At 38.4% G+C, this 12,915-nt stretch overlaps 1 protein-coding gene across 4 annotated transcripts in view; it reads left to right on the top strand.

The window, feature by feature from the left end:
- Nucleotides 1-11,787, top strand: part of LOC125462455 (tudor domain-containing protein 5) — a 45,649-nt gene extending 33,862 nt beyond the window's left edge. For 2 of the 4 annotated variants that reach the window (XM_059654166.1, XM_059654165.1), the window contains exons 15-18: nucleotides 79-235; nucleotides 2,402-2,458; nucleotides 6,079-6,336; nucleotides 8,390-11,787. In XM_059654166.1, coding sequence (XP_059510149.1) covers nucleotides 79-235; nucleotides 2,402-2,458; nucleotides 6,079-6,317 — 453 coding nt within the window. In that variant the 3' untranslated portion in view covers nucleotides 6,318-6,336; nucleotides 8,390-11,787. The other 2 variants (XM_059654167.1, XM_059654168.1) reach the window with 2 other exon arrangements.
- Nucleotides 11,788-12,915: the final 1,128 nt, after the last annotated feature.

The raw sequence follows: 12,915 nt of genomic DNA, 5'->3' as shown, positions 1-12,915 counted from the left end.
ATCACTGTACTTAATCTTGATGAAAAGTGATTAAAGTTTACCTTGTGTTTGTCTTATTAACTGTGTATATAATTCTAGCAGGAGCTGTGCTGTGAATCGTTGAACAGCATGCATCATCTGCAAAATCCAGAGACCAAGTTAAAAACTCAGGATGAGTTCTATATCTCTATAATTGATACTAAGCATTCTGCAGAGTCAGGCAATGCAGAAATTCCAAGTGCTTATGACAAGCCTGGTGAGTAGAGCAAGTACTATTGAGATTGGAGAATTGGATATTGCTGAAATATTTTTTATCTGAGATGAAATATACAGGTGTGTTTTTTTTCTTAGAATTTAACTATTATTGTATTACCTCCAAGATAACTGAGCCCTATGGTATGAAAGAGAGGACTGATCATCAGCAAGATAAAGTCGCCACTACAGGATATTGTGCAATCATATAACATTTTTGTAATAATTTTCAACTTCTTCACAATGCGCTTTGCAACTCTCCCAACTTGGTTCAGTTGGTAAAGACACTGGTAAATATGGACGTGGACCATAATAGATGAGAGAGTGCATGTTAGATGGCTTGTGTGCTGCTGAGATGTCTGATCTGAACTGGAATTATTAGAACTGGAGTATTAGAGCTTGATTTTGATATGCTTGTAATATAAAGGATAAAAATTGACCCTGAATCCTGTTTCTGCCTGCTATATAGTGATGTTGGGAAGTGCACATGTATGGAGATGTTGTATAAGACCTGCCTTGGCTTTGGTGATCACGTCAGAGTCATATACAGCACAGAAACACATGCTTTGGTCTAACCAGTCCGTGCTGAGCATAAACCCAAAATAATCTAGCCCCATCTGCCTGCTCCTGGCCCATATCCCTCCAAACTTTTCCAATTCATATATTGTCCAAATGTCTTTTAAACATTGTAATTGTCCCTCATGTACCACTTCCTCAGGAAGTTCATTCCATATAGGAACCTCGCTCTATAAAATATTTGCTCCTCGTGTCATTTTAAATCTTTCTCCTCTTGCCTTTAATATGTCCCTTAGTCTTGAAATACCCCACCCTAGGGAAAAGACAACTGTCATTAATCCTATTTGCACCCCTCATTATTTTATAAACTTCTATAAGGTCACCTCTTTACCTCCTACACTCCAGTTTTTTAAAAAAACGCCCCAGCCTATCCAACCTTCTTTATAACTCAAACCTTCCACATCTTGGGAAATATGGTCAAGATTTGCACATGAGGATTAACCACTTGGGCTGTGTATTGTAGCACCCTTAGTGATTGTTTAACTATGCTGCCGAATGGTTAGAAAATAGATAAAATGAAAGATTTGTGTTTCTGGAGAAAGAGATTTTTATTTTACAAATGGTGTTGTTGCATTAATGTTTTAGATTTTTTTTCATATTCTGTTGAAAATACTTTTCGCAAGAACTGATAGGGCTAGGTTTGCACTGAGTTATGCAGTCCTTAATTTGTAATGTTCAATAATAAAACTCCTCTTTACAGAGCCTACAGTGTTGTTCCTTTACGGAGAAAGATTGAATTGTGATGAAAGGTTGTTGCTTTTTCAAATAATTTCAAGTTCTTAATGGACCCTTCAAAATATGTAATTTAGTCTGTCTTAGAGAGGCTTTTTTTTCTTGTATCAGTGTCAATTCAAGTTTTAATTTGTTTTCACACAAAATACCAGTACCACAACCACGCCTCCTTGAAAAGCAATGTACTATTGTGCTGTCAAGATAGCTTGAGTTATTTGGGGAACATATTTGGATGGTGAGCACAAGTTAAAACAGGCATTTTTGTTTTGTTTTGTGCTGAACTTGGTAACATCAGTTGAAATTTACAGTTTTCAGGCTGGTTTACAGCTCCTTTTGCCCAGCTCCCAAACAGTAAATGGCTGAACGTTTGGTTGAAGAGGACTTTCCTGCACTTATAAATATAACTGCTAATTTGTGTACTGCAGCCCTTGTGTTTGATTGAAGTGCAATATTTGCCATCAGGTGAAGTAATTTGATAAACAGTTTGCATCAGCAGGAATAATCTGTGAAATATGACGATAGAGGACTGAGACAGAACTATCCACATTTAATCCGAGATACTTGAATTATTCATCAATTGCTGTTAACAACTAGGAATTCTTCACATCCTAGATAATCATTAAGATGTCAGTAAAGTTTGAATACTTTTCCTCTGATGTACAAAGTTGCTTTTGTGCTGTCAATACGTGTTACTCTTTTTGGCCTAAAATAAAAGAAAAATCCCTCAAGATCAGTCATGTGACCAATTTTTATATGTAGATTAAAACTTTCGTAAAATTTGTAAAACATTCGGGATGTTTTAATGCTGCATTTTAATAATCTTGGCTGATCATCCATTTGTTATTGATTGCTCGTATTTCAGGTGAAAAATTCAAACCAGAGAATATTCAGTCCTCTGTGAAAACAGGTACCAAAAAAGGTAAATACTTGAAATGTTGGGTACAGCCACTTATTTACACTTTCACTTTGGATTAACTGAGAATCTAACTCCTCTTTTGGACGTACCTGCTCTTCTGAAAATGTTTTCCATTCCGTACAGTCCCCGCTCTTGAACAAGTCACAAGTGAGTTTTTTGTACATGTGATGTAGGCAGGTATTGTGATAAATAACCAGTCTGTTTAGCAGTGATTAAGAGAAAGATGTTAATCAGAATTTCCTGTTCTCTGAATAATATTACAGAGCATTCTGTAGCCATTCTTTAATCCTTGTCTGGAAAAAAAACTGAGAAGGTAGTTGTCATCTTAATTTTTAAGCTCCCATCTGAAAATGAATGATAACTGGGGAGTTCAAGCTGGCTTACAGTGAGCACATGCTGTCAGCTCGAAGTATATTGAAACTCCCAATTGTGTAATTTGACTGCCTGAGATGAGCCATTTTAAAATGACACCCTTGTTTGTGCAAATTCCTGTTCAGCTAGGGAATATGAAGCTGCTACTAACAGTAACCCACACACCTTAGCTAAATGCCAGTGTTTGGACATGCTCTAAGAGAAAGTTGACAAGCTCAGGTTGAAATAGGTAATTGCTCCCTCTGATTTATTGCTTAGGACATTTGTATTTTGTGTAAATTACAGCCAAATAAGCACGCATAAGCATTGCTCAAATGTAGATTCTAATCTACAATTTAAGCACACTTATGTAAAACCTGGCTATGAATTATAAATTCTTTCACAGATGTATTTAAAGTTTATTAAGATGTTAATCAATACAAACCTGATTTGAATATCAAATTGTTTATTATTTCAATTGCCATTTAAGGTTACTGATTCTCTGGAATGGTTTTTAACAGTGACACTGACACTGTTTTATTTGAAATATAAATCTTACTGATTTTTCACCCATGTAATGAGCTTTTATCTTCCCTATTTCATAAATATATACAATTAGAATTTCACTAAACCACTCGGTAAGATATTGCCTGGCTAGGAAAAGAAAGTGAGCAATCAGGGTGGATCACATAAGTATTAGCTTTAGTCTTTTAAATGAACTGATGTAAGTAGGTGAAGCAATGACAAATTAATAAAAATAAACGTAAAATTTGTGTATAGAAAGCTAAAATGGGCAACACTGAACAGACAGCAGTATACAAACTGTGTCAACACCACCTTAGGACAAGCAGGAACATGCTATAAATGTGATGTTGGATGTATTGTTAAGAAGAATACATTCCAAGAACGATGTTAAAATAGCTCGAAGATGAGGTTGAAAAGAGCTATGATTCTAAAATTTGGTGCACAACCTGGCCAGCTAACAGAGCACAGAACTCAATACCACCTTTTGAATTTGGCTTTGGCATCTTGCTGCACTTCTTAATTGTTTTTGGAAAACATAGAACATAGAATATTACAGCACAGTACAGGCCCTTTGGCCTTCGATGTTGTGCTGACCTGTCATACCGATCTGAAGCCCATCTAACCTACACTATTCCATGTATGTCCATATGCTTGTCCAATAACGACTTAAATGTACCTAAAGTTGGCGAATCTACTACCGTTGCAGGCAAAGCGTTCCATTCCCTTACTACTCTCCTTGTTCTCACTGTCACCATTCTAGGAAAATGGTTCTCCCTATCTAACCCTCTGATTATTTTATATTTTATTATATTTATTTTATATGTTTCTATTAAGTCACCTCTCAACCTTCTTCTCTCTAATGAAAACAGCCTCAAGTCCCTCAGCCTTTTCCTCATAAGACCTTCCCTCCATACCAGGCAACATCCTAGTAAATCTCCTCTGCACCCTTTCCAAAGCTTCCACATCCTTCTTATAATGCGGTGCCCAGAACTGTACACAATACTCCAAGTGCGGCCGCACCCGAGTTTTGTACAGCTGCAGCATAACCTCTTGGTTCCGGAACTCAATCCCTCTGATAATAAAAGCTAAAACACTATGTCTTCTTAACAGCCCTGTCAACCTGGGTGGCAACTTTCAAGGATCTGTGTACATGGGCACCAAGATCTCTCTGCTCATCTACACTGCTAAGAATCTTACCATTAGCCCAGTACTTTGCCTTCTGGTTACTCCTACCAAAGTGCATCACCTCACACTTGTCTGCATTAAACTCCATTTGCCACCTCTCAGCCCAGCTCTGCAGCTTATCTATGTCTCTCTGTAACCTACAGCATCCTTCGTCACTGTCCACAACTCCACCGACCTTAGTGTCATCTGCAAATTTACTAACCCATCCTTCTACGCCCTCATCCAGGTCATTTATATAAATAACAAACAGCAGTGGACCCAACGCCGACCCTTGCGGTACACCACTAGTAACTGGTCTCCAGGATGAACATTTCCCATCAACTACCACCCTCTGTCTTCTTTCAGCAAGCCAATTTCCGATCCAAACTGCGATATCTCCCACAACCCCATTCCTCCGCATTTTGTACAATAGCCTATTGTGGGGAACCTTATCGAACGCCTTGCTGAAATCCATATACATCACATCAACCGGTTTACTCTCATCTACCTGTTTGGTCACCTTCTCAAAGAACTCAATAAGGTTTGTAAGGCACGACCTACCCTTCACAAAACCGTGCTGACTATCCCTAATCAATTTATTCGTTTCTGGATGATTATAAATCCTATCTCTTGTAACCTTTTCCAACACTTTTTACCAACAACTGAAGTAAGGCTTACTGGCCTATAATTACCAGGGTTGTCTCTACTCCCCTTCTTGAACAGGGGAACCACATTTACTATGCTCCAGTCATCTGGCACTATTCCTGTAGACAGAAACGAGTTAAAGATCAATGCCAAAGGCTCGGCATTCTCCTCCCTGGCTTCCCAGAGGATCTTAGGATAAATCCCATTCGGCCCAGGGGACTTATCTATCTTCACGTTCTGTAGGATTTCTAATACCTCTTCCTTGTGAACTTCAACCCCACCTAGCCTAGTAGCCTGTATCTCAGTATTCTCCTCAACAACATTGTCGTTTTCTAGAGTGAATACTGTCGAAAAATATTCATTTAGTGCTTCCACTATCTCCTCTGGCTCCACACACAGCTTCCCACTACTATCCTTGATTGGCCCTAATCTTACTTTCGTCATTCTTTTATTCCTTAAATATCTATAGAAAAGGGGTGAAACGCTTGGGGGTCGTCCCATCTTGGCTCAAACAAAATAGATCTCTGGGAGAGAGATGGGAATGGGATGGGGGAATGCACTGTTCTTTACCCCTCCAGGAATGCTTGTGTGTTGCACTGATCCTCTTGACCGAGGAATGTTGCCCAAGGTATGGGCAAGGAGGAAGTGGCTAAAAGTGGAGAAAGAGGAAGTTGCACAAGAATAAGAAAATTGAAATGATATGAGCATAAAGAGTTGAGGAGAAAATGCAGAATCTCCACCAAAAAATCTTAAAAACTCAAACAATAAATCTGTTTCTAACTGAATCAGTCTGGTTTAATAGGAATGAACGTCTAAGCAAACCATGCAGACCAATGCACTGTTTGCCAAAGCCCAATACAACTTTAAGTGAACTAGAATTGAACTAGCAAAAAGTTGTTACCAGGTATCAATTAATAAAATACCTTTTTTCCAAACAGTTTGGAGCTGCTGTTCTGAAATTCTGCAAAAAGAATCCATTCAGGATTCTACCGTGCCTTTACTCGGCAGCGTCCAAGAGGAGCCAACACCAGTGTTACCTGAATTAACTGCACCAGCCGGGCAGAGTAAATTTCACGTTCTTCTGAGCTCCCCATCTGCAGCACTAGGACCCTCAGCACGCATGGCAGGAGCACTTCATCATTTATCATGGCTGTCGATAATGAACAAAAATCTGTAACCTTCACAGTTACAGTCAGGTAAAAACCTTTTGTATGTGATGTGGAAAAGGGGAAAAGGCATTTTTTGGCTCACAACCTTGTCAGCCAGTCCTGCTGTTGCCTTCTGTCTGTCGATCTCTGTTTCTCTCACTCTGAAAATCTTTGGGTAAGGGTTTATGTTTTCTCTTTACAGGCATCTATATAGCTCTGAGTAAATGCAAGTGGCACCAATAATTATGGACTGCATCTGCCATATATATTCTTGTGATATTTTCACACTTACTGCAATCATGTATATTTCAGTGAAGAAACCCAGGCTGGAACATTGAGCTATGGAATTTTCTGTCATTGGCAAGACACCTTCCTTAACAAACATTCACGTTAGGACGAGCTATACACATTTGGCCCCTTGAGCCAGCTCTACCATTTAGTAAGATTGTGGCTGATCTGATTATGGCGTCAACTCTGCTTCCTCCCTACCAAATTACCCTGGTCACTCTTAGATACATTGCCTCCCTTGTTATTTGTGATTGCTTTTTGGAGGATGGTGTTCCAAAAACTCTCCCTTATTTTTTAACCTGTCCCATAGTTCCAGTCACTTTGATCAAGGCTAAGCATTCTTTCGCATCCGCCCTGTCAGGTTCCCTAGAATCTTGTACAGATGTATTTCAATAAGCTTGCCTTTGCCTTTTCTTTCCATTCCCTTTGGTGGTTTAAATCCAGTAACATTTTCAAGTGTTTCTCCAGACACCTAACAATGGTGGTATAGTAGGGGCAGCAACCAATTCAAAATATTCTCACACTGAACCAGAAAGTGAAAATCACTGACCATTTTCACTTTTAATTTAGGTTTTCACATAGTGAACCTAATAATTGTTTGGGTTAAAGTAGAAGCTAAAATATTTATAAACTTGTAACTTTATAAATATGAATGTAAATAATGATAGAAAAATGTTCCACAAACACCAAACCAGCTTTTAAAGGGCGATGAGGGGCATTTTGGCGGTAATTTAAACTTAACACAAATAAATAAGTTTTTTTTTAAAAAACGCGAGAATAGACCAAACAGTCTCCTTTACCATTCAATAAGATCTCAGCTGATCAAGTCTTGCCTTAACTCAGTTTTCTACCTGTTGCTCACAATCTTAACTCCATTATAGTTTAAAATCTGTCCATTTCTGTGTTAAATATGACTCAATGACTCAAGCTCTATCTATCTCTGTAGGGGAGAGAAGTCCAAAGCTTTACAACCTTCCAAGAAAAGAGAGCCTGCATTTCTGTCTTAGATGGACAAAACCAGAAACTTGTATATTCAGAAAGTCTGCCTCCTAGCTCTGAATTCTGCAGAGGCAAGCATCCTTTCATCGACTACACTGCCAGGCCCCCTGAGATCTGTTACATTTCACTTAGATATATAGACCCAAATTGCTCAATTTCTTTTTCTTATTAGACAACCCCTTCATACCATAAAACAACCTTAATCTAATCTGCTCCTAAGGCAGGTATATTACTTCGCACATGGCATTCTAGGTGTGGCCTCAAGTAACACTGTACAACTGTAGGAGAACTTCTTGCTTTTGTACTCCACCTCTTCCACCTCCCATAAAGTCTAACATTCCATTTGCCTTACTAATAACTTAATATACCTGCATGTTAATTTTGTTTCAAGAATGAGAATTTCTAGAGCCCTCCAGTGTGACAGTTACACCTCATTCCCAAACTGGCTGAGGTAGCCATGAGGGATTTTCCTTAGCCACCTCTGCCCTTGACTGAAGTGACCCTTAACCTACCATCATTATCTTACTCTAATGGTAAGACTCTGGTGACTTTCCCTTTTCATATTGCTGAGATGGAACTGTAACTCTGAGAGAAGTGGGGACAAACAGTGGCAATATGGGGCTTCAACTATACTGGAATAATTTTCAGGTTCAAGGATTTTGATGACTTGCGTAAATGGCTGTGCTTTCAATCAGAGTAATCTTCTAGTTTTCAGATATTTCTTCTGTGTGTGACTAGATTGTACTTTTAAATCATTCCCAGGTATTCATATTCTTTTTCTAATTGAATGTTTTGAAATTATTTACAACTCCAGGAAATCATCTTGCATTAGTTGGAACGCTACTTGATCACCAAGACAACATTAAAAAGGATACCTGTTTGATGCTGCAGGCCTGTATGATACACATTGCATGGTTTGGAGTGTTACTTTCAAAAGACTGAATATCAAACTGACAAAACCCACGTTTCACAATGCTAAAATATTGTCTAAACATTTCATGTGATTGAGAATTTTATTTTCCCGTGCTATCAGTTTTTTTTTAAACATGCTTGTTCAAAGGAAACATTGTATCTGATGGATGTAATCTCGATCTTTGTTCTTCGTATTTTAGGATTTATTTTTTCTGAAAAGTTGTATAAGTTGCCATCCACCTTCAGAGAATTAAGATTTTTTTTAACTTTGGGAAATGTTTTGCTGGTGAATATTGATTCAGTTGAAAGAAGAAACATGACTGTTGTACTGAAGCTAGTTTAACCCACGAAATTGAAATAGAAATTATTTACATTTATTTGCACTGAATGGAAAGCTGTTGCTTTTCAGCTCAAATTCTTGTCCTGCTCAGTAAGTTTGTTTTTTTGTACAGTTTAATTTGTATATTTTAAAACAATTCTGTTTTTTTGCTGATGACAATGAAACAACTTTCCCCTTTCAGATGCCGAAATACAGAAACTGCACAACAAGTTGCTTGGATGGAGAGCTATAGCCTGAAGAACCTTAGCTGCAGCTCAGTTGGTAGCTTTCCGGCTTATGTAGTTCTGGGTTCAAGTCCTTTTCCAAAGCTTGAGCATAAAAATCAAGGCTACCATTCAGTGCATTACTGAGATGTGCTGGAGTGTGTGAAAGTAAATTATATCACAGCTTCATTTGCCTGTTCTGATGTAAGTGAGAATGGTGGGGGACAGGGAGAATCTCGGAGCATTTTCTTGAAGAAGAGCAATTTGTGTACTGGCCAATATTTATCCCTCAATCGCTATCACATAAATAGCAGCCTACCCTATGATTTTTATCATGTTGCCATTTATGGGAGTTTGCTATTCTGCAGAAGGTGGAGGCTTGTTTCGTACATTTCAGCAGTGACTACACTTCAAAAGCACTTTGAGACAACCAGTGGCTAGGAAAGTCAGTATATAAATACTAGATTTTTTTCTTTCTCCCTCAAAGTTTACATTACCTAATGGTTCCTGCTTACTCAGTCTTGAAATTTCCGTCTTCAAATCATCTCTTTCTGTGGTCCCTCTGAATAAGATTGACAGTTATTGGCATGCAACACTTTGCAATTGTATTCAAACTTAAATAGATTATGATGTGGAGGTGCCGATGTTGGACTGGAATGGACAAGGTCAGAAATCACACAACACCAGGTTGTAGTCCAACAGGTTTATTTGAAATCACAAGCTTTCGGAGTGCTGCTCCTTGGTCTGTTGTCGTGTGACTTCTTACCTTAAAAAGATTTAATTAGACCCTTGCGTTGAGCAAAAGGGATGTCTTTGTCCTGTTATCCTGGAAGGATTGAAACATAGTGTACAGACGTTAGATACCGTTAAGTTGCACTTGAAGAGTAAAATTTTGGGGCCCGGGAGGGAGATCATTTAGCTCAGTTGTTTAGATGGCTGAAGTGTGGTTACAGAATATAAATCAACAGTGTGGGTTCATTCTGTTTATGGTGGCCTGCCTCCTCCACTAAACTCTATGCTTATAGAGTGGTTACCCTGAAGCTATATATAACCAATTGACTCTCTAACGGACAGTGATGCCTATGATTCTTTGTGGACTATAGCCCGAAAACATACAATAGGTAAAATGTTATTTTAGGTTCCAATCTAGGAAGCTTCTCAGATAAACTCTTAAAAGGTAAAGGCAGACTTTATGGAACTCTGTTAACACCATCTTTCATAAGGCACTTGGGTTTGATCCCAACGTGAAATCAGCTTGATATCAATAGAGTTTAACTGAATAAAAGCTCTCGATACATAAAATGTTCTTTCACCAGCTGTAACTGATACTGACTCAATACCGTGACTCAGAATAAAATGACCCGTATAGGAAATGGAGAAATAGTTATGCTAGTGTTACCTTTTGAAGACGAGCTGTACCTGAGCTAGGTTTTCTTCATGCTGGCATTTAATATGCTAATGTCATTTATTTAAATGGATACGCATTCATCCTCACCAGAAGTAAAACAGTTCCTCCACAGTGCAAGTAAAAAGAAATACGCTGAGTAAATTGGAGGATGACATTATTTTGATGCAAATGTTTCTGTTAACTTGATTTTTTTTATTTGCTTTGGTTTACCGCTGGTAAAAAGTACTAATTGATGATGTTAGTGGCCAGAAATATAACATTCTTTTGGGCAATTTGGTTCCATTATATGTAAATTTTAATGAAGAACTAGGATTCAGTCATTGTTTCACTTGTTCAGTAAAATGATTGCTGGCTGACAATTGGGAAATGTGAGCAATAACAGCCATTCCAAATAAATCTTCAATCTTGCAAGAAATGTGCTGATATCTGTGGATTTCTTATTCTGCAAAGCATCGTATATTCCCTATCCCTTTCTGCTCTGCCAAATAAATTAGTTTTTTGCCAGTACCATTTTAGTATTTCAGTCAAGAGGTTTTATTTATTTGGGAGTTTCACAGGTGAATGCAAGCAAGTGATTGTGATGGCATGGGGACTTAACATGGCTAAATTTAATCCTGTCCTTTTATATTGATTTTAACAGCAGTCCTACAATTCCATAATCACCAAATAAGGACTCTAAAACTTCTTATAATAAGACGATAAATATAGTAGCAGAATTAGCAATTTAGTCTATCAAGTCTGCTCCACCATTCGATCATGGCTGTTTGTTTGTTTTTTTTCAACCCAATTCTCCTGCCTTCTCTCCAAAACTCTTGATCCCCTTCCTATTCATGAACCTATCTATCTCTGCCTTAAGTCCACTAATTGACTTGGCCTCCTCAGCCTTTTGTTGCAGAGACATCCACGGATTCACTACTGTGGTTGAAGACATTCCTCCTCATCTACATTCTAGAAGGTTGTCCCTTCACTCCTGAGGCTGTACCCTCAAGTCTTAGTCTGTCTTAAGAATAGAAACATCTTCTCCACGTCTACTCTATCCGGGCCCCTCAGTGTTCTGTTTCAATGAGACCTACCCTACCATCCATCTAAACTCCCATCAAATACAGAGCACACAGTCTCAACTGTTCCCCGTATGACAAGCCTTGAATTCCCAGGATCATCCTTGTGAACCTCCTCTGTACCTTTTCAAAGGTCAGCATGATCTCACTTAGATACGGGACCCAAAACAGCAGTCAGTATTCCAAATGTGGTCTCACTAGAGTCTTATACAGCCACATAATCTAGGTTAACACTTCAGTGCTGTGATGTGGAGGTGCCAGTGTTGGACTGGGGTGGACAAGGTCAAAAGTCACGCGATACCGGCTTATAGTCCAACAGGATTATTTGAAATCACGAGCTTTCGAAACACTGCCCCTTTGTCAAGTCCAGTGAAGAGAGTACCCACGCACAGACTTTATGATAATCTTTTGATCTGTCTGATTATAAAAATGGTGTGAGTGGTGGCTTAATAATAGAATAATAGGCCTCTGCAGGTGATCAAGAGTGTTAGACGAAGTGTCTAAAGTGTCAACAGCTGAATAACAAGTGAAGAGATGACCTATGATCTGATTAATTGAGGCAGAGATAATTACAAAAAGTTTAAAAATAGGTGGTACTGGGGACAAATCAAATGGCTGGAGTAACATGATAGGTATAACAGCTGGATGCTGAGGGTCTAACCAAAGTAGTAAGTAATCCAAAACTGTACAAACTAATTGAGGTAGAGAGATCATAAGTTATTAAGGTGCTGTTGTCAAAACAGGACAGTATAGAGGATTTTACAGAACAAGTGTGGTGGGGTCACATGTAGCATGACAGGAACCCAAGATCACCCTTGACATGCAACTCTTGTACCTAGCATGTTATTCCAGTCATTTGGTTTGTCTCCAGCACCACCTTATTTTTAACTTTTTGTAATTGCCTCTGCCTCAATTAATCAGATCATAGGTCATCTCTTCACTTGTTATTCAGCTGTTGACACTTGAGACACTTCGTCTAACACTCTTGATCACCTGCAGAGGCCTATTATTCTATTATTAAGCCACCACTCACACCATTTTTATAATCAGACAGATCAAAAGATTATCATAAAGTCTGTGCGTGGGTGCTCTCTTCACTGGACTTGACAAAGGGGCAGTGTTTCGAAAGCTTGTGATTTCAAATAATCTGTTTGGACTAGAACCTGGTGTTGTGACTTTTGACTTCAGTGCAGTGCCAGAGTGTTGAATTGTTAAAGGTGCTGTTCTTCACAGGCAACACAAAGTTAGCAAAGCATTTATGCAAAAGGATTATTTATTTGTATAGTCATAAATCTGATAACTTCAATTCTTTCTTTAAATGCTGAATCCCACTCATGTTGAGTTGCTTAGCATTATAAAATGTCATTTTTAGCACTAAAATGGCAGTTCTCAGGATTAGACTGAGTTAGAATTAAAATC

The sequence above is a fragment of the Stegostoma tigrinum genome, chromosome 23 (assembly GCF_030684315.1).
Source record: "Stegostoma tigrinum isolate sSteTig4 chromosome 23, sSteTig4.hap1, whole genome shotgun sequence".
NCBI classification, from domain to species: domain Eukaryota; kingdom Metazoa; phylum Chordata; class Chondrichthyes; order Orectolobiformes; family Stegostomatidae; genus Stegostoma; species Stegostoma tigrinum.
The sequence above is the reverse complement of the archived record's forward strand: the minus strand, read 5'-3'. Positions and strand labels throughout refer to the sequence as shown.